Below are 20,847 nucleotides of genomic sequence, written 5' to 3'. Positions count from 1 at the left end.
GACAAGTACGACGAATGTACTTATTTATCTGGGAATTCCAGGGGGTAGAGATAAATAAGCATGTTTGTTTATTTGTCTTTATTCACTGGAATGGAAGGTTGTGAGGGCAGGGATGTTGTCTGTCTTTGTCTTTTGTTTTTACTACTGAAGCCCCAACACCCAGGCAACGGGCCAGCATATAGTTAGTTCTCAGTAACTCAGAATGAAGAATGATGGGGGTCTGTATCAGAACAGTGATGGTGGAGACGGCTGGCAGCCAGACTCCAGGCTGGCTCCCAAAGATCCCTGCCTGTGGTCTTCATGCTCCGTAGAAGCCCCTCCCTCAGTGAGTTGAGCTGATGGACCTGTGTAACCAATGGCAGAAATGACGATGCCTGATTTCCAAGGCTGGGTCATACCGGATGCTGTGGCTTCTACCTTGCCCGCTCCTTTGAATTGCTCAGGGAAGACGTGTGACATCATGAGGATGCTCAAGAAGCCTGCAGGCAGCCGGTGTAGGAAGGAACTGAGGTGTCTGCTAACAAGAAGCACCAGTTGCGAGTGAACTGTCTTGACTGTGAACCATCATAGGGGCAGACCTACAGCACTAGTCCTGCTTTCAGGTGACGAAAGCCCTCGCTAACATCTTGACAAGAACTTCGAGAGGATGCAGGCCAGAACCCCTTGACTATGCTGTTCCAAATTCCAGACCCCAGAAACTATGTGAGATAATGCATTTATTGTTGCTCTAAGCCACGAAATTTGGGGTAATCGGTTATGCCACAGTTGTCATGACCTCTTTGCTGGTTCTCCTTGGAACTTTTTTTTTCAATAGTAGCTAACATTTATTGAGAACTTAATATGTGCCAGATGCTTTACTAAGCTCTTTTTAAAATGTATTATTATTATTTTTTATTGAAGTAGAGTGTGTTTACCTTGTTGTGATAATTCTCTTTGGAACTCTTGTACTTGCTTTTCTTTCTCCCTAAATGCTCCACTCCCTCAGATAATTGTATGTCTTAATCTCTTGCTTCCTTCAAGTCTCTGCCAAAATGTCACGCTGTGCGGTTATGTGGCAATGTAACAATAGATAACAAATACAGAATGTGTTTGTAGTACCCTGCAGGTAGATGCCACAGGATTTAACCGCTGGGTGGATATAGGGGATGAGAGAGAGGAAGGAGTTAAAATGATTCTCAAATGATTGGTTTGTGTAACTAGTCGGTGCCATTCCTGGATTTTGGAAAACAGTTTTGGGGCAGAGATTATATATTTGGTTTTGGATCAGCTGAATGTGAAGTGTCTGAAGAAATATCCAAGTGCAGATGTCCAGCATGCACAGATGTGCCACTGGCAACACAGAAGAGAGATCTGGGCTGGAAATAAAGACCTTAGGATCAGGGCCAGCTATACAATTTGCAGGGCACAGTGAAAAATGAAAATGCAGGGTCCCTTTGAGACAGGAGGGAAGAGGGCAGGGCACAGCCATTAAAAGAATGACACAGCAATTAACACCAGGATGGTGGAAGATTCAACTCCCAGTAGACCTTGTGTATCAATATACGCTCACTGTAATACAGTAGCATGCTAAATGGTACTCCCACTGGTGCCATGACAGCTTCAAGGCTGACCATAAAAGGTCAAAAAGTGGGTGATGGCCTAATTCCCAGGAATCCCAGCCCCTTCCTCAGTGTAGTTGGAATAATCCTCCCACTTGTTAGCCTCCAAGCCCATAAAAATCAACCCTGAGCCTGAGAGAGGCTTCTTCTCTTGCCTCTCTCTCACCTTCTTGAGATGGCCCACACTCTATGGAGTGTGTATCTGCTTTTACTTTAAACACCCACCCTCATGCCTCGTGGCCTCTTTGGAGGCCTGCACTCTGTCTATATATATATATATATATATATATATATATATCCCTCTGAATAAATCTACCTTCAGTCTACTGGGGTTCACTCTTGAATTCTTTCTTGCTTGAAGACAAGGACCCTCACTTAGCTGGGCACATCTCAGGGACTCGACTGAGACCTGGGACACGGCTATCCTCTCCCGCCCCACATGTTTCCTGTATCATGTTGTTCAAAGATCCCTTGGGGCCCATCAGCTGTTCTGTCCTCATCCCATCAATTTGTAGGACCTTCTGGCTAAGGGTGGGGAGGTTGAACCAGATATCTCCCTTTCCCATGGCCTCTCTAAACCATGTTGGAGGGACAATCTCCAAGAGATTGCAGCTTCCATGCCAGGATGCCCCAGCACAGGTAAGAGGCTCACCCCTACCGAGTTGCCCACTGAGTGCACTGTGCACTGCCGGTCCAGGACAGCTGCCGCCATGCCTGCCCTAAGACACCATGGGTGCACGCACATGACCCTGACTTTTCCTGTGCCTGTGCCCAGTTTCCCCTGGTCCTGGTGGTCCTGGTCCCTGGTGCTGGTGAGGAGGAGGGTGGGCAGGGCTGAGATGCCAGAAAATGGTGGGGGTGAGGGATGGGAGTGGAGCTGAGAACCTATCCCAAGGAGGCAGAGAGGTCACAGGAGGCAGGACAGCATGTGAACCAAGGCATGCTCCACTCTCACATTGGACTTAACTTGCAAAACAAAAAACCCAAAGATAATGTTATTAAGAATTTCAAACCGGCAACCACAGAGCATTAAGACCTCAAGCATTAAGCCCTTTTGAATGCAGGACCCTGTGTGAACGAACTGTTAGTATGCAAGAAACTGACCCTGCTTAGAAAGATAGTGAAGTTATAAAACTGAATGAGTTCAGTAGAGAAAGATGAGAAGAAAAGAGGCCTGAGTATGGAATCCCTAGAAACATCAATATTTAAGGGATGCGCAGTGAAAGATGGTCCATCCTGTGGCCAGACAAAGGTGGCAGTTAATCAGAAGACCAATGAAGAAGAAAGTACTTGGTTTATGATCCCCTACTTGGAAAAGCTTTGCAAATCCTATAACCTGGCCATAGACTGTTAGGCACATTTTATTTCATAAGTTATTCATGACGTAGATGACAATGTTTGAGAGTCAAGGGTGTGGTTCATACATAGGCCGATTAACTCTGATTATTTTTGAAGCATATATTACTCAGTTGAAAAAAATAATGCGTGAAAGAAGCTGCAAGCAATAAAATGAATTAAATGAAAGAATGGAGTTTACTAAGAATAGACTTACAGCTAACTGAAGTAAATAATTCATTTCCCTTCTAGCAACAGTCACCTTTCCATATAAGGCCTGCAACATCTATCAAGCAAGAAAAATGTAAACTCTAAAATCTGTGAAGAATTTCAAATGGCTCATTGAAACCTGCCACAAAATCATCCACGAGAGTTTTCTAACTGCTAACTTTGAGCAGTCTTCGGACATAAGAACCAGACTATTTAGTGAGAGAACCATGGCAGAGAGTTGATTAGGCTTTATGAGCTTAGAATTGGTGGGGGGGAAAAGTGAATTTTTAAAACAGATTCAGAAATGTCTCTGGAAGTGGTTTATAAAGTAGCTAAAAGCACAAATTCTGGAACAAACTGCTTGGGTTTGAAACCCAGCTCGGCCACTGTGTGATTTTGGACAAGTTACTCAACCACCCTGTGCCTGAGTGAAAGAGTGGTAACAACTTCTGGGGCCGTTATGAGGATTAAATGACTGAACATAAAACATTTAGAACTGTGTCTAGCACACAAAAAGTACCATATGCATTTGTTAAATGAAAATCGTGAAAACAAATTATGTAACCAAATACCTCTGGAGTTTCTATTTTAGTAGGTCCCATAAGTACTGGGGAAAGAGTTCGCTAAAAGAAAACAATTTTTTCTCCTCATTTTTTCTTCTTTATCCTCTCATCTTTTATTGTTTCCCCCTCCTATTTTCAGAGTACTGTGTTGGTTTCCCTTTATATTAAAATGTTTTTTTAATATTTCTTTTCAAAAGTTTTCTTACAAAATTAGTACAATGTTTCCTGGATGTTTTCTGAAAAGTAATTTTCTCACGTCTTATAATGCATGTTCATAGCTGTCTTCCCAGTCTCACTTATAGTTGGTCTTAATGTTTTATTTTCATATGAAAATATCGGAAATAAGTATATAGGAGAATACAATGCATAGATTTAGTGTTATCTTAATATTTATTCTTATTATTATAATAATTCTGGAATTTAAGTGGAAAAATATTAAAAATTTCAGTAAATGTTAGGGGGACAATGACTATAATAAGGATTTCAAATGCAACCTCTAGCCCCTTTGAGAAGTGAAAATGGACCCATCTGAATTCACCAGCTTCTTTAAAAAAAGATCTGCAGATTCACAATCCTAGGAACCCACCGTTCAAGTTACCCCATGTGTCTTAAAAGCGGAAATCCCTTTGCATTTGTGCTCTGGCTGCTTGTGGTCTCCAGAAATGCATTCTTACACTCTGCCTCAGCTTTAATTCGGTACTTTGTTTCCTCTCGTCATGACTGTGTGTCACACTGCTTTAGAGTTTACACCTAACCACAGTGGCGGTCTTTACTTCCTTTGCCTGTGTGACACCGAGCACTAAGCTCTGGAGGCCCCAAATCTCCGCTCGCTCGGTGATCATCTTCCGACCACTCCCTGTGTGCGCTTCTGCGGGCGTGGGTAGGGGGCGCTTCTCCCGCCTCCTAACCTCACTTTATGCGGAAATCCTCCTGCCTTTTGTAAACATGTTTCTTTACATCTCGCTCTCTTGGTCTCTTTTCTTCTGTTGTTATCTACGAGTTTTGGCTCTTTTCTCTGTACTCTCCCCGTCCCCATTCCCCTGCAGAACACACGTTCCCCGCCTTTGGAGTCAGAGTAATTGATACTTTAAGGTCCTCCATTGGCTCCACGTCGCCTTTAAACACTACCCAGACGTGCTCCTTCGGGGTCCTTCCTGTGAGCTGCAGCGGCGTTTCTCCCCTCTCCGTAACTGATGTCAAAGAAAGCCGGCCCCAGGACGTCCCCATGCATGACCTTGGAACAGAAAGCCGCCTCGTTTGGGGGCAAAGTTTGGGGAACCCTGTCCACTCCCACCCTCGCGGGCTCTCGCCTCCCCCTTCCGCGAGTTCACTCGCGTGCCCAACGCGGACGCCAGCTGCTCCCTCTCTTCTCCCGACTTCCTTCTGAGAGCCTCGTAAACCCAGGGAAGTTCAATCATTCCGCGACGAGCCTCGGCGCTCACTGGGCATGCTCAGTGGCCGGGCCCGGCTCGGGTGGCCAGAGGTTGCCTTGGGCGCAGGGCTCGGGTCGGCGGCCGCCTGGGCTCGGCTTCCCGGAGCGCGGGCTGAGCGCTGCGGCCCCTGAGCCGGGAGCCAGACGCGCCCCGCCGTCCCCGCCTGGGCGCTGGCCTCTGGCCCCGGCAGAGCGCCGTCGTTCGGGACCCCGGGAGCCCCCAACTTCCCGCCAATTTCCAAGCCGCTTTCGCGGGGAGCCATGCAAATGATGACCAGGGACGTTCTGCTAGAAATGGAGCTGGAGGACGACGAAGACGAGGATGGGGATATCGGTAAGCAAGGGGTTCTCCGGGATGGGCCGGCGCGGGGCTCCGCGTCTGCACGCGAAAGCCGGAGGCGACGGGGGAACAGTCGGGGACTGCGTTTGGGCACCGCACCCTCCTGGTGGAGATTTGCGGGGACCCTCGGCCGCTCCGAGGAGCTCGGGCACCGGGAGACCGGGAGGAGGAAGCCCGCGCCGCCGGCTCGGGGCCGCAATGCGGCGGCTTTCTGCGGCGGACCCGCAGCCTCCCGACTTGGCTCGCGGCGGGCGTGCGGGCGGCCCCCGGGAAGGCCGAGAGGAGCGGGGCACGCGCGGGTCCCCAGATCAGTTTCGGGACGGGCAAGGGGCGCGGCTCCCAAATGGTCACGGTAGATACGGGGACGCCCCCGCGCGCGGAAGTCTTGACTCAGAACAACAACTTTTGGGTCATTTCCTCCGGCTCGAAGCGGCGCGGGGGATTCCGGGGAGTCGGCGCGGGCGGCGAGCCTGTGGGCGGGGTTCGGGGAGCGCGCTGGGGGTTCGGGGAGCAGGGGTGTGACCCGCCTGAATCGTCCTTAAGGCGAAAGCAGAAGCGCGGCTCCCGGACGGATGGCGAGGGCTGGGTGGGGCGGCCCGGGAACTGATTTGTGACCCCGGGTCGCGGGCCAGGATCCTTTTTCCATCCGCAGCGCCCGTGGGGGGAGTGATGGGAGGGGGGAGCCCTTGGCAGGCTGGACCGCAGGGCATTTCTACCCGTCCAGAGGGCCCCCGGAGCTTGGGGGCAAGCCTGGGGCGCCCCACTTCCAGTTAGTTAAAAACGCTTAGCAATAGTGGACGAAAGGAAGGGAGAGCTAAGAGTTTAACAGAAGGGATGGGAGGGGGTGTGGAAGGGTTAAACAGTTGAAGGAGTGGGGAAAAAAAATCAGGTCCCTAAAGAGAATACTGTCGGGGAATGATTACATATTGGGTCCCTCCAGAAGACTGGCAATTAAATTACCACGCAGACTCCGCCGTCAGTTTCCTGGACGCCAAATCAGTTTAAATAACGTAACAGTTCCTGCTCGTGTACTAATCTTCTCTAATATATTCTCATCTAATATATTCTCTAACATAGTCTAATATAGTCTTCTCTGATAACTTTAGAAGTAACTTAATTTAGTAGTTAGGTTTAGTTTTTCGTTCATATTTTAGTTACTGCTTATTTATTTTTCTGGTATTTCCAGCTCTATTGAGATACAATTTGACATGTAACAATGTGTAAGTTTAAGGTGTTCAACGTGTTGATTTGATACGCTTATGTGTTGCAGAATGATTACCATCAGAGTTTGCTAACACCTCCACCACTTCACTTAGTTACCATTTCTTTTTTGTGGTGAGAACATTTAAGATCTCTTAGCAACTTCCGAGCATATGATGCAGTATTATTAACTATCATCACTATACTGTACATTAGGTCCCCAGAACTTAATCATCTTATAACTGGAAGTGTACCCTTTGGCCAGCATCTTCCCGCCCTTCCCCCCGCCCCCATTCTATTTCTGTGAGTTCACCTTTTTTATATTTCACTTATGTGATTTCTCTATTCCTGTCTGATTTACTTCTCTTAGTATGATGCCCTCAAGTTCCATCCATGTTATTGCAAATGGCAGAATTTCCTTCTTTCTCATATCTGAATAATATTCCATTGTATATCTATACCACATCATCTTTATCCATTTATCTGCAGACAAACAAGTAAGTTCTTTCTGTATCTTGGCTATTATTGGCACTGCTCATTTAAATGCAAAGTCAAATTGAATAGAAAGGATCACACGCTATGGTTTAGATTCACCTTTTATTCATTTGAGAACAATTTGTTAGGTATCCATCCTTACAGAGGGAGCAAATAGTATTATTTTTTACAGGTGAGGAAAGCAGAGCTCATAGGTTGATCTGCCTCACAGCTAATTAAGATTCAGACCCAGGTTTTCTGACTTGCAGGACCTGTGCAGATTAATGCGCTTTCCACCTGGTGACCCCCGCTGTCGATAATGTAGAATGCTGTTTAGCAGGCTTTCATAGTAAATCATAGGAACAAACTTTAAAAAGTTATAATGAAATTAGCCCAGTCTGTTTCATGGGAAAATACTCTTGACTATTATGAGGTGAGGTGTCACTGTTTACATTGACAGCTGTAAATAAATAAGGGTGAAAACTCAAATGGAAATTGAAGCAAGAGACTCAGCTTTGTTTTTTCCCACTGTCCCATCAGTACATCTCAGTTTAGAAAGAAAACCAACTTGGTCTAGTCTATGTTTACCTGACGAGGCGTCATAAAATTCACCTTAAGTGTGTGGCTTTTTAACTTTTTAATTACAGATGCAGTTTATGCTGGTTCTATCTTGTCAAACAGCATAGCTGTACTTAAGGAAAAGTTAAATCTCTCTACCTCTCCTTCATCCCTCCTCCATAGTCTACTAATATTAATACTTGAATGTGTATAGGGATCAAATTGACATATTTTATGTCAGTCAACAAAGATCATTTAAATAGGTCCAAGCAATTTGGGGTTGCTATGCAAATTTAATGTGGGTTGCAGTGATTTTATATCAAGGGAAAATGTTTCATATGCCAGTGAAAAGTTTGTCATTGTAAAATATTAAGCCTTTATAGAGATGATCAGAAGTAGGCTGATGGCATACAGCCTTTTATGAAATAATTATACTTTCCAACTGTGGGAGAGGATACTCTGGTGAAATGAAGATTATAATTTTAACCTCTGTCTGTAGTTTTGTAATGCAGGGCTACGTTAAAGCTGTTGACTATCTATCGTATTTCTCCTAGTACTTGATTGTCATTACTTACAGTTGTATAATAATTTAAAGCCCACTCAGGTACTGAAGATTTCTATGAAATCTCTATAATTAGTAACTTTGTAATTCAGAGCAAGAGAGTTATTTTGATGTGAGTCAGTTAATTTGCAAGAGACAAAAAAACTATGTAAACTAGATGTGGTTCCTGGTTACATCATAGACATGTGTGGAAGTGTGGCCTCTAGTAGATGGGGATTCAAGGCTGTTTTGATTTTGGTTTTTACTTGTAGGTTTCTGCTTGCTCTTGAAGCATCATTGAGTACTTTAAGTGTAAGGATTGCTTTCTTGTTTGGCATGAACCAATCTAGAGAATCAAAAACGGTACATCTCACTGTGGGTGTCTTTTCCATATTTACTTAACTCGTGGCCACCAGAAATTGTGCCCAAAGGTTTGTAAAAGAGGCAGCCTGCTGGCATGAGAGCATTTTTGCAAAAGGCTGCTTATTATCTAAATCAGCTCCAGTTGTGGGGAAGGGGATTTAGCTCAGTGGTAGAGTGCATGCTTAGCATGCACGAGGGCCTGGGTTCAGTCCCTAGTACCTGCATTAAGATAAATGGAGCTAATTAACCACCGCCCCCCCCCCCCCAAAGCAAGGTGATCAAAACCACATGCACATGCTGAGAAAGAAGGAAAGAAATCAGCGCCAACAACCATCCACAGGTGTTACATCCAGGCAGTAGAGGCAGGAAATACTTGGCTTATGGCCTTTATTGCACTGGTGCTGGGGGAGGTCACAGGTTGAGGCAGGTTCTCTGCACCTCATGTGCAGAAGAGGGTTTTCAGCTCCCTTGCCTTTAGGAGCACAGCACCCCCTCCACCCTGCCCCACCCCAGTTAATCAGTGAATTGAATTCAGCATCTTTCTGTGGATGTAGAAAGTGATTGAAGTATCTTTTATAGCCAGAATGTAGATATTTAGTATGCTGTTTTATTTTGTTTCCTGCATTTCCATGGTTCACACTTGGCTGAGGGAAGAAAAGTGCTCTCAGAAAAGAAGGAAGTTAAACAACCTAGAAGTTGAGAATTCCGTTTTGTTCAGGGGCCTTACTAAGAACTGTGGCCTGGGATAATGGCTTCTCAGATAGCTCTGAGGGACTGTTGCAGAGGTAAGGGAGGAGCCAGGATGTATAGGAGCTTTTTGCTGGAAAAAAAAAAAAAAATGTAGTTGAACATCCAAAGACTAATCACAAAAAAACAGACATCTCCAGTTAATGATTTTAGTGCTTTTCTTTGTATTGGAAAATGTAAGAGTCTGGGTTTATTGAAATCGTTGCTTTGAAATGCATGTTAGCTGTCTAGGGCCAGGGTCCTGCTGTTCTCCATCCTGAATCTCCTTCGGGGTGCATCATTGGGGTGGCTGCAGTGGTTGGTGGCTTTATGACAGCAACATCCTTTGTTTACTGAAGTGGCAGGCGACATCCCAGTCTATCCGTGGTAGAGTTTCCTCTTGGGGCCCCACAGCTCACGGTCATGTCATTGAGGTGGGGGATGGGTGGGCAGAGGCCCATTACCCCCGAGAGATGATGGTCTGCTCCTCTCAAGTGTCTTTGTTGGCTCCCTTTTCACTGTCACATTTTTATACAGACTGATCTTCCTATGCTGAATCTATCCCCTCACTATGAACTTTGTTTAATCACTCGCACGTCTGATCCAGGCACCATTTTTGCTTTATCAACGTTAATTGTGCAAACCTTCTGTGCTCGGTGTAGGGTTAGGTGCTGAAATGGGTGTTGGGAGACTAAGAATGAGTAAGCCTTGGCCTTGGAGATACGGGTTCCATGGAACCAGCCATTTGCAGTCAGTGTACACGTTATTGAGGTATGTGCACAGCCATGGATGAGGATGGAAGAGCGTCACTGAAGAGATTGCTGGGCTGGGGGTTAAAGAACCGGGCAGGCAGAGGAGACTCTGGAGTTCCAAGTAGTTCCTGTGATGGAAGCGAGCAGTCACTAGGCTGGGAAAGCAGGGAGGGGCGGGACCCTGAAGAATCTCGGCACGTTTTAAGGGCTCTCGATTTCCCCCTGAAGGTGATTTGGAGCTCCTGAAACATTATCAGGAAAGGAGGGCAAGGCTCAAATTTGCTTTTGGAAAGCTCTCCCTGGCAGTGCATTGGAAAGTGGTTGGAGAGGAGAGATGGGAGGGGTAGGCATTTTTGGCTGTCACGTTCAGAAATGGCCTGCAGTGGCCCTGGAAACAGAGCACAGTGGGTCTGAGAGCTTATGAGAGAGGCACCATCTGTAAGGTCTGGGGACCGAATGCTTCCAGCAAGCAGAGAGGAGTCCGGGGTGACTCTTGGACTTGAGCTGAGTGATCAGGTGGAAAGTAGTGGCAGGAGGTGTAGGAGGGGAGAATTTTGTATTGTTCCAATAAACTTTACACTTTTCTCCTCTGCTTTGGCTCAGACCACACCCCTTCCAGGTAATACCAGACTCTCCTTTCTCAGCAGCTCCACCTCCTTCCAAACCCATCCCAAACGCAGAAAGCTATGATCCTCTAGCCCAAAGCACCTGCTGATAATGCTCACACCCTTTATTTTTCTGTTTGACACCATGGGCATTCACATTGTATATTTGTTGTTCATTGTTTTTGCATTAATTACCCCCCAATTGGAATGTAAGTTTCTTGGAGACTGATTCTAGATGACACAAGACATCTCAAATGCTGTAGACATTCCATTACTGTAATTTGAGAAAATTCTCTCTTCTTCCCCCTCTTCTGAAATGTAAGCTTTCCGAAGGCAGGTATTTTGTGTGCTTCGTGTTCTAAGCTTTGTCCCTAGTGCCTGGAATGGTGCTTGATATTCAGTGGAAGCCAAGCAAATCATTGTTGGAAGAAGGAATTAATGAAATACTCTTTTAAACAATAAACGTGATGCTTAGTGGTTTTTCTGTCCCTCGTCGAATTCTCTTCTTTAGCACTTTGAGATGCCCTCAGTCACCTGTTATAAAAATGTTGATTGTGTGTATTCCTCCAGACACTCTGCTCGGTTCTGTGGTCCCCGACCCCCAGTACCTCACTGTCTAGGAAGGAGGCAGATACATGAATAGATAACTGCTGTCCTCTGGGATTAATGCTGTAGTCAAGATGTGTACCTGGGTCCATGGTGGTACCAAGGACAAAGCATGTAACCTTGCTTAGGGGAGTCCTGGATGGCTCTACAGAGGTGGTGCCTGTGCCTGCCCTGGAGGAAAGAGAAGATAGGTGAGGGGATGGGGCTACAACAGTGGGCATCCCTGAATGTGCCATGACTTCTCAAAAAATGAACCTTGATGCTTGCTGCCGTTGCCTTATTTGCTATGACAGGGGCTCATATGTATATGGGGTGTGTATGTGTGTGTGTGTCCGTCTGTCCATCCCCTCTACCAGGGACATGACAGGTAAAAAAGCAAAACAAAGCAAACTCATCTTTAAGTCTTTCTCTCTGAGCATAGTCAGTCTTATCCTGTTTCATAAACCTTTTGTTATTTTCAGTTCCAAATCCAGAGTCACTATTTATCATCCATGTTCTAACTCTCGAGTCAAATAATTGCTTTCCAAGAGGTTCCCTCTTCTTCTACGTGTCATTGTTCTTTGGGTCTGACACAAACACAGCTCTAAAAGAGGAAGAGTTCTAGACACACACCCTTTTTTTTTTGCTCAGGGGTTTGCAGCAGTCACATGTTGATTGCCGTGCATGTATTTTTTTTTTTTCTTTTAGAAACCAAGAAATTTAGACAAAAACTCCTGTGAAGTTTTCCCTCCGAGAAATTCTGACATTCTTGTGGGGAGATTATAATATGTTGTTAACCCCACAGTCTTAGCTTTAAGTAAAAGGATGGTCTTGAACTCTCAAAGTGTTATTTGTAGCAAGTTAGATTCAAATCATGCTATTTCATGGAAGTTTCCACTCTAGCTAACACTTCAGGTTTTCTTGTCATCGTACTTATCAGTTTGTACCCTAGCCGCTTCAGTACATCTTAACAAAAAGCTTATAATCTCAGAGGGAGAAGGGCTATCTTATTTCCCTTTGTGCCCAACAGCCTGCATATGGTGGTGCTTTTCACATAGTCTCAAACATTTGTTAAAGGACTGTTTTTTAGATTGTAATGGGAAGCTTTGTTTGCTATACGATTTAAACTGCTTGATCTGCTTTTGATACAAATCAGTCCAGGCTGGGTCTGTGCAAAAATCACTAGTTTTAGAACACAAAAACATCATTTCCAATTACTTTCAACCAAGGAAATGTCCTTCTTGATTGACTGGTACCTCATATGTAAATATCGAGATCGGGAGAATTTAATACAGTCAAGTGATCGTCTTATGTCATGATTGCTTTTCCTTTAGTTTTTGTCTTGCTTTAAAAAAATGCAACTAAAATTAATTAGCATCCATCCCAAGAAGCAGCCAGTTTAAAGAATCCTGGATGAAAATGTCAACGATGGAATATTTTGGACATATACCAAAGAGCAATCCAAATACTATTCAGCCCCAAATCAGATGGAACGTTTGCACAGAAGACAAGTTGAAGGGTTAATAGGCAACTTACTCTGCCATGGTGTTTATTACTGCCCTGGCTACGTGTCTGAATACTAATTGAAAGAACTTGCTGCTGTAAGTCATTCAGCCGCTAAAAATACAAATGAAAGAAAAAATATTCTTTTGTGAAGTCCAGATGTTGCTTTTATATTTAAAGCTTTCAGTCTAGAACATTGAAATGCTACTATTTCCCACATTATTTAAAAATACAAATACTTGAAATTAGGGGGGGGAGAGGATATTGGTCATTAAAATTCTCTTTTCTGTAATTTTTAACTTTGGCAGAACTTTAGCCAAAGGTCAAAGTCATGTAAATAGGCGTTCTTTCACAGAGTACAATTATGCAAATTATAGGCTTGTTTATAAAGCTTGTTTTCTATAAACTAACATTGTGTTTACATAATTGATTTTTTTTTTAATGATTTCTTCAGACATTCTCTCTAGACATTTGAAAAACAACCTTTGGCTTTGCACAGACAAGATGATGGTTAGAGTTTTCTTGTGGCATCACATACACAACCTGAAGCGTGTTAAAAAAATTTTTTTTTCCTGATCTGTGCTAAGTTTTTAGGAAAAAATTCTCCCCATTAGGTTCTAAACAAAAATAATACACTCTCCCCACATATAAAACTCAGCCAGACTCTTAACATTATTTTAAATGTTTTTGTTGTAATTTATGATTTTAAACAATGACATTCATATGTTGTATCATTTTATTTCCTTCTACTGTTACTTGTTAAACACGTGCTGAATGCTCAATCTCTGTAAAACATACTTTTTTCAAAAAAAAAAAAAAAAAAGACAGAAAGAAAAACCAACAAATGAAACCCACCTTTGTTTCTAAGAAATGCAAATAGTAAAGAAACAAAGTACAAGTTCGCTGATCTTAGATGCCACTTAGGGAAAGTAGGAGATTTTAAAATGCAACTAAAATTAATTAGCATCTATTCCAAGAAGCAGCCAGTTTAAAGCATTTGGGGAGAGTTAATCCCAAAAGAGGACAGGAGAGAATTAAAAAAAAAAAGAAGAAGAAAGAGCACGTGCTGGCTGTGCTGCTGCAGAGCTGTGAGGGGGCAGAGGCCAGGCTTGCAGTCGGAAGACCGGAATTATCGGTTGGCTTTGTCACCTAGAATCTGTCACCTGGGGCAACTTTCTTGGTTTCTCTGAGCCTTGTCTTTTCAGCCCTGTGGGGTTGCCAGGAGGATGCTAGGTAGCCAGTACTGGGCTGGGTGTGGGGCCTTTTCACTCACACTCCAGGAGTGGCAAGTTACAATCTCACCTTCGTAATGAATTCTTTTATTTAAAAGCAGTCAGGGGAACTGCTGCTCTTAACATCAGAGAGCTCGAAGTCCTCCCTCTGCTGTCTGTTTTATGTTGCTCTGTGTCACATTACGGATGCAGGAACTGCCCACTAAGTGTCAAGTTAAGGGTGATCGTGACCGTGGCTGTGCAGCAGACACGTGTGTTTAAAGATAAAAGAGTTGAAAAATAGTGTGTGGGTTCTGCAAAGAGATAATTATGGCGTGTGTGTTTTCCTATACTTTTACTGATCTTCAGACAGAATGACAATGTTCTTCAAATTCCCGGAAACCTATTCCAGGGGGAATCTCAGGGAATTTTAGCAAAAGGTTCCAGTGGCTGACAGTAGGCGCCTAATAAATGGCTTATAAATGTAATGATTCAATTTCCATCGATTGTACCTGTGGCTTATCCCGTTCTCCCAACTGCTGTCAGGCAGTTCTTACCAGAGGATGTATGTTCCCGTGTCATTGTGTAATTGTGTGCACAAGAAGTGAGGAAGAAGACTTCTAAGAGAATAGAATTGAGCCTCCTGTATATCGCAGAACAGAGGAAAGATTAATGATGAGGTTCTCGGCGCTCAGTGTTCTCCGTGGTTCCAATTTGGTAAAATTGGAGAAACGTGGAGGATCAGAGCGTTCAGTCAGTGGGGGAGGGCAGTCACGAGGCGTGTGAGGGCAATGATTGCAGACCTGATGTGCAAAACCTATTTGCCTTAGACGTCCTCCCCACCGCCGCCTTCCCAGTCTGTGACCACTGTATATGCAGGCAGTGGCAGTTCTGGCCCCTCATCCTCTAAATGTCTTCAAGAATTGGAGATTGATGATCCCAGATCTCTGAGGGAGGACCTTCTCAGCCCCCTTGTGACGCCGCATACCCAAACCCCACTCCCGGGGGCTGCGGGATGCCTTGAGAATCTGCATCCACTTGGATCTGGAGGGGAGGAGAGATGAGGCCCCAGGCAGCCCCCCACTCCTGCCCCTCAGAAAAAGCCTGGACAAGTGTAGGTATTAGGGATCAGGTGAAAATGATCTTTTTTTAAGGTTTGCATTTGCAGGTGAAAACCTGAATTTCATTAGAGGTACTTATGCTGGAGATAAAAGAATGACTCCTCCCTGGGTTGCAAGATCATTTCTGCCACCTGTTACAGACAGCCTCCCCTTGGCCAGGGGCGTGGGCTGGCGTCCTGTTGGACTGCGAATGTCTGTAATGAGGGAGAGGGGCCCCTCTGCCGGCCTGTGGTCCTTTTTATTTATCCCACATCAGCTCCATCTCTTACTCCTCGGCTTGCCAGTCGTCCTCCTCAGAGTCCGTTATCCTGCCTCTGTCCCAGGACTTTCATCAGACGCTTAGCCTGGGTGTGCAGAGATGGAGACCACCACTGCTTAAACTTAAGTTTTAGACAGATATGAGTTCAGACTCTTGCCCAGACGTTCACTAGCTGTGTCACCTTGAGTGATTAATACAGCTTTCTACTCTTCTGTAAAAGGGAGCTGATAATAGAACCTACTTCAAGGGTGATTGTATCAAAAATGGCATAATTTTTAAAAAGCTTACTTTGCAGGACTGGGGTGCCTGATACACTAAAAGCCTTCCATAATTATGAGCTAATGTTGTTAACGTTATGTTAATGTATCTCTTCTTATTTTTCTTAGAGATTTTACCTTTCTTCCATTTATACAGCTCATTGTCACTTTTTGTCTTTTTCATTAAACTGTGGGCTTGAGTTCTTGAGAACTGTCCCCTCATTAAACTGTGGGCTTGAGTTCTTGAGAACTGTCCCCTCAGTGAGCAGAATAATGCCTGGCACAGAGTGGATGATCAATAATTCTTGTTGAATGAATGAGTATATGAATGAAAGTTATCGATTATTGAAGAGGTGTGTGGTATGATTGGGAAGGTAGGACTTTGGTTATAGATCAACTCTTGGGCAGGTTCATAAAACTGTGGAGCCTTGGTTTCCATATCAGAAAGATGCAGTAGATGTAATAATGCAGAAGAGGTAATGATACTTTATAGGATTGTTTTAAGGTTTAATATTAATGTATAAAAGGATGAAGGACAGTTCCTGGCACATAAGAGACCAATAAATAATAGTGGCAGTCATCATGAAACAACTGAAAATGGAGAAATATAAGTGACTGGCAAAACCTAAATTGGATTTTCCAGCAGATGCATTTTACAATAGGATCCCTTTGAATATATAGAATTTTAGGGAGAAGGGTAAGAGAATACAGGACAAAGATTCATAATGAAATTTAAATGGTACATGTGATAGCCTTTACGTTAAAGAAAATATGTAAGAAATAAGAGCATTTCTTCATCTAGCAAATTTAAGATTTTAAAAGTATCTTGTATTAAGGTCTAAAGGGTAATGTTCTTGATATTGATTGTGTGAACTTTTAATGAAACAAACTTAGTAGAATATGTGGTTTTTAAACAGATAATTCTGCTTATCATGTGAATGGTCAGTTATTTTAAATGGAAGAATTCTAAAATATTTAATTTGCCTGCAAGACTGAAGTGTCTGTTAGTTTATTGAAAAGTTTGAAGTCACATGAAGCCTGTTAAAAGAGATGGATGTGATACAGATCAAAATGACAGAACAGAAGATAAGAACACACAAAGAAATGGCTCCCCTTATGGTCTGAATTGTTTTGAATTGACTGATATAAATAAATAAAATAATCTCTACCTAATTGGCAAAGTAGGCATGTGAAACAACATCTCTCATTTTGTAAGTCTGAAGTTTAGGAATGGTTCAGCCAGTACCCAGCTGTTACAAATTCAATGCTGCCAGGCTCCCTCCAGCAGCATCAGACCTAAGAAAAGTTAGGCATTCCATCCCATCTGGGTAGGTGAGAGCAGAATGAAAGGAAGAAGGCTGTTTTTATCCCCAGATAAAGTAGAGTTTAAGGTTATTTGCTTAATCGGTAAGCCTTTCCTAGAATTGAGTTTTCAATAAAAGCCAAGATTCCATCCTTCAGTTTCTGCACTTAGGGTCTCAGTTCTTGCTGTCCACTGGGTTTCAGCCTGCACTCCAGCCAGAAGATGCCAGACCAGGCTCATATTTCCTGCCTGCGTTTAAATTTAGATAGTATTTAGTACCCAGTGGGTACATGCTTCTATAACAGGCATCTTGCCCCTTGCAAATCACAGAGGAGACGTGAACGTGTCTAAGAGCCCTAGTCATCCGCTTGAAGGGAAAGCAACACAGCAAAGGGCTTTGGAGCAATGGGGTAATCATGGTTTTCCTGAGTTACAGTTGCCTAAACTGTGGCTAGTGGCTTGTTTTACTCTTCAAAATACTGATTTGCTCAATCACAATCTTGACTGGCTTATTTGGCACACACACAAAAATCCCTTTGAAAGCTGATCATGGGATTTGCTAGCTGTGGCCTTCATAAATCAGGTCTACTGCATTTTAAAAAAGCCATGCACATAGAGATTTCATTTAGCGCAGAGCACTGGCTTGATCTCATCTCACACTCCCTGAAGACCCTGTTTGGGTCATGAGCTATTTAAGGTCTGAGGGTACAGAACCAGGTAGAGGAGGTCCCGTCTTCAGTGGAGTTTATATTCTAATAAGTGATCAAGTAAAACCCAGAAAACACACCTGGAAATCCATTGACTTACCTAATGTCTATCCAGCGCCTTCTCTGTGCCAGGTGCTAGGAACTGAATACACAAGACAGAAGAAATGGCCTCTGCCCTGGACGAGTAGGCCTGCTGGCAAGGGGTGACAAACATGCCCACAGATACCAGCAAATTATATTTAAAGATCGTTCAGAAAGAGCCGGAACCAGGAGAGCACAGCTGAAGACAGACCTGGGTAGGGGGATCCAAAGCCGGTTCAGGGGGCTGGGTGACAAGTGCAGCTGTTACGCTCGTCAGTCTGAAAACAGCATGGCCTTAGACTCTAATCTTTAAAAACCAGGTCTCCAGTGGGAAGGGTGGAGCTCAGTGATAGAGCATGTGCTTAGCATGCACGAGGTCATGGGTTCAATCCCCAGTCCCTCCTTTACAAATAAAGTAATGAACTTAATTCCACCCCTCCAAAATTTTTTCTTTAATTAAAAATTAAAAGAATGAAGGGGAAGAGGCAGGTCTCTGAGAAGGCTCAAGATGCACATTAGATTAATGTGTAAAATACCGCGCATATTTTTGGGCTCACGACTCCAGCTGTACCGGGGGAAATCCTCCAGGCGGAAGCTTTGTTTGCACTGATTTCTACAGATATTAACGCACCTTGCAAAGGTGAGCAAGGAGCTCCGGTGCTGCACCCTTGGTCCTGTGCCTCTTTATTCCTTGGTAGGTTGGCTAACAAGCCCTGGGTTGGAAAGCAGGGAAACTTGGTAGGTCACTCCCAGTTCCTTTTATTCTTTCTTTGTAGCTCAATTTAGCGTAATCTTCTAACCTCAGTTAAAGGAGAAGGAGAGGCTGGGCACAAGCAATGCTGTGCCTCCTCCCCCCCACCCCCCCCAAGCCCGAGTTGACCAAGGAAGAGGCAAGAGGTGGAGCAAGTCCCTCTGTTCCCTGCACTCGCCCGCCCTTTCCTCTCTTGACTTACAAGGGGCGAGGAGCCAGCAAGAGTCCCTTTTCTAGATTCTCAGCCAGAAACTTGTTCTCTAGTCGTCCCGCCCTGCTCCCGGAGGGTGTGACCCCTTCCTGTTGGGAAGTGACTGACTTTGGCTGGGTAATCAAAACCTCGCCCCCGAGGCATGAATCAGAATTTGTGTGAGGGTGGACGAGCCCCACAGGGATGCCCAGATGCTCGCTCAAGACCTTTCCCCTTGAAAAGCCCAAATACTAGAGAATCACCCTCCAGAATTCCTTCCCTGTGGGTAGCCAGAGTACCCTGCTAAGAAACAGAGTAATATGGAAGATGCAACTTAAAACTGGTTTGGTTTTCAGTTCATAGAGCAGAAGAAACAGATGCAAATTGTTTTCATTTACTGTTGAAAAATCCTGTTATTTTTCTGCGTTAGGATCTTTCATACATGACTGAAATCTAGCAGGCAATACGACTGCACTGTTAAACATATTGTTATATCCGTTACAGCTAATTCCTTTCAGATAGAATATTTTCTTTATAAATGCCATCAAGTATAAGAGATACGATCATTAACCCTTTGCCATGCTTTTATTTGAACCCTCTATTCCTAGTACAGTGGTGTTTGCTTTTTTTTTTTTTTTTTTAACATTTAAAAGGCATATTTCACATACCATAAAATGCACAGTTAACTGTTCAGTTTGGTAAGTTCTGGCAGTACTATAACTACCTACCAAAAACAAGACAGAAAACATTTCCATCATCCTTTCAGGTCAGGCTATTCCCCCCCAGGCCAGGCAAACACTTAATGACATTTGCTACCATAGACTGCTTTCACCTGTTCTTAAACTTCATACAAATGGAACCGTGTAGAATATAGCCTTTTGTGTATCTGGCTTCTTCCACTTAGCATAATATTTTTGAAATTGCATCTGTGTTGTTGTGGGTGTCAGTAGCAGTGGCTTATTTCTGGCTTATTTCAACTATAAGGATGTCTGGAAAAAAACATTTTGAATGGAATCTTGACAGATCACATCTCTGATAAGGAGCAAGCTAACAATACTTAACCTTTTAATTCTATTTTTACTCTACAGCCAGGTATTTATTTGGTTTCTTTGTTATCTGTGCAAGTTTGCCATCTTTTTAGAAGCTCATACACTGCCTTGCCTCTAATAGGAAATTAGCAAATGTTTTCTTTAAGTTGGAAGGGAATGTGTGAGGAAAGTGAACTCATACGTCGTTTTATAGAAATTCGGATTTTAATTGCTCTGCTCTGATCGCAAAACCAAGCAGCACGTTCATTCTGAGCATCGGTCCCCTGACGATTTTACTGATGGGTATGACAGCTGGTCCAGGGGGCAATGATTGCGGACACTCTCCCTCAGTGTCAGGAGTTCCAGTGTAATAATTCACTTTTCCAAAAGGTCAATTCCTACTGCTGTTTTTTTTACTGGTAAAAATATTCTAAGCAGGAATTATTAGCCTCCTCTGGTAACTGAAGAGCTCTGAGAACAGAAACAGTAACTGTGACCCATCCAAAATGTAGGAGTGATTCAGTCTTGTTGGTGCAAGATATTAGATTCTAAAATATTTGTTCTAACACATGTGTTCCAAGTTCCCAGAGAAGTTACTGACGCGAGCGGTGGTTTCCCTTAAGGGTGACTCACGAGTTCTCGAGTCTGGTTTCCACTGTTAGTCATCCCCACTGCTTGGGTTAAAGCAGGCTTTCAGACTCTGCCTGGATTCCAGCCTTCACAGACCCCACCCCCCACCCCCCACCCCCTTGAGCTCCACCTCCTGACTCAGCCACTCAGCAGTCTCTGGGACCAATTCTGACTCCAGGCAAGAAGGATTTGAAAAATCAGCATTAGTATCAGTGCAGCTCTAACCTTGGTTTGTGTTTCAGTTTGGATACTTGCTCCCCCTGTGTGGTGCTCCCTGCCCACTGCCTGTAGCTGGCCCTGATCATGGTCTGCTCGTGTCCCTCGAGTTAATAATGTGAGCTGTACCTCCCTTCCTTTCTTTAGCTGTCCTGCCAGGTGTTAGTGGCCGCGGAAGCCCCCTAAAAGAGGGGGAAAACCCTGAAGAGTGTGTTCTTGTCTTCTGACCATGAAAGAATTCACAGTGGAGACAAAGGGGTAGAGTGAAAGCTGCTTTTTTGCTCAAAAGAGGAAAACACACTCAGGTG

General features: G+C 44.1%; 1 protein-coding gene across 2 annotated transcripts in view; it reads left to right on the top strand.

The window, feature by feature from the left end:
• The first annotated feature begins 4,817 nt into the window (after positions 1–4,817).
• The window catches only part of ANO6 (anoctamin 6), a 187,059-nt gene continuing 171,029 nt past the window's right edge, over positions 4,818–20,847 (top strand). The window contains exon 1 of one of the 2 annotated variants that reach the window (XM_032493262.1): positions 4,818–5,472. In XM_032493262.1, coding sequence (XP_032349153.1) covers positions 5,400–5,472 — 73 coding nt within the window. In that variant the 5' untranslated portion in view covers positions 4,818–5,399. The remainder of the gene's footprint in view (positions 5,473–20,847) is intronic. The other variant, XM_032493263.1, reaches the window with a different exon arrangement.

This window comes from Camelus ferus, chromosome 12 (genome assembly GCF_009834535.1).
Source record: "Camelus ferus isolate YT-003-E chromosome 12, BCGSAC_Cfer_1.0, whole genome shotgun sequence".
In the NCBI taxonomy this organism is placed as follows: Eukaryota; Metazoa; Chordata; class Mammalia; order Artiodactyla; family Camelidae; genus Camelus; species Camelus ferus.
This window is presented reverse-complemented; position numbering and strand designations above follow the sequence as displayed.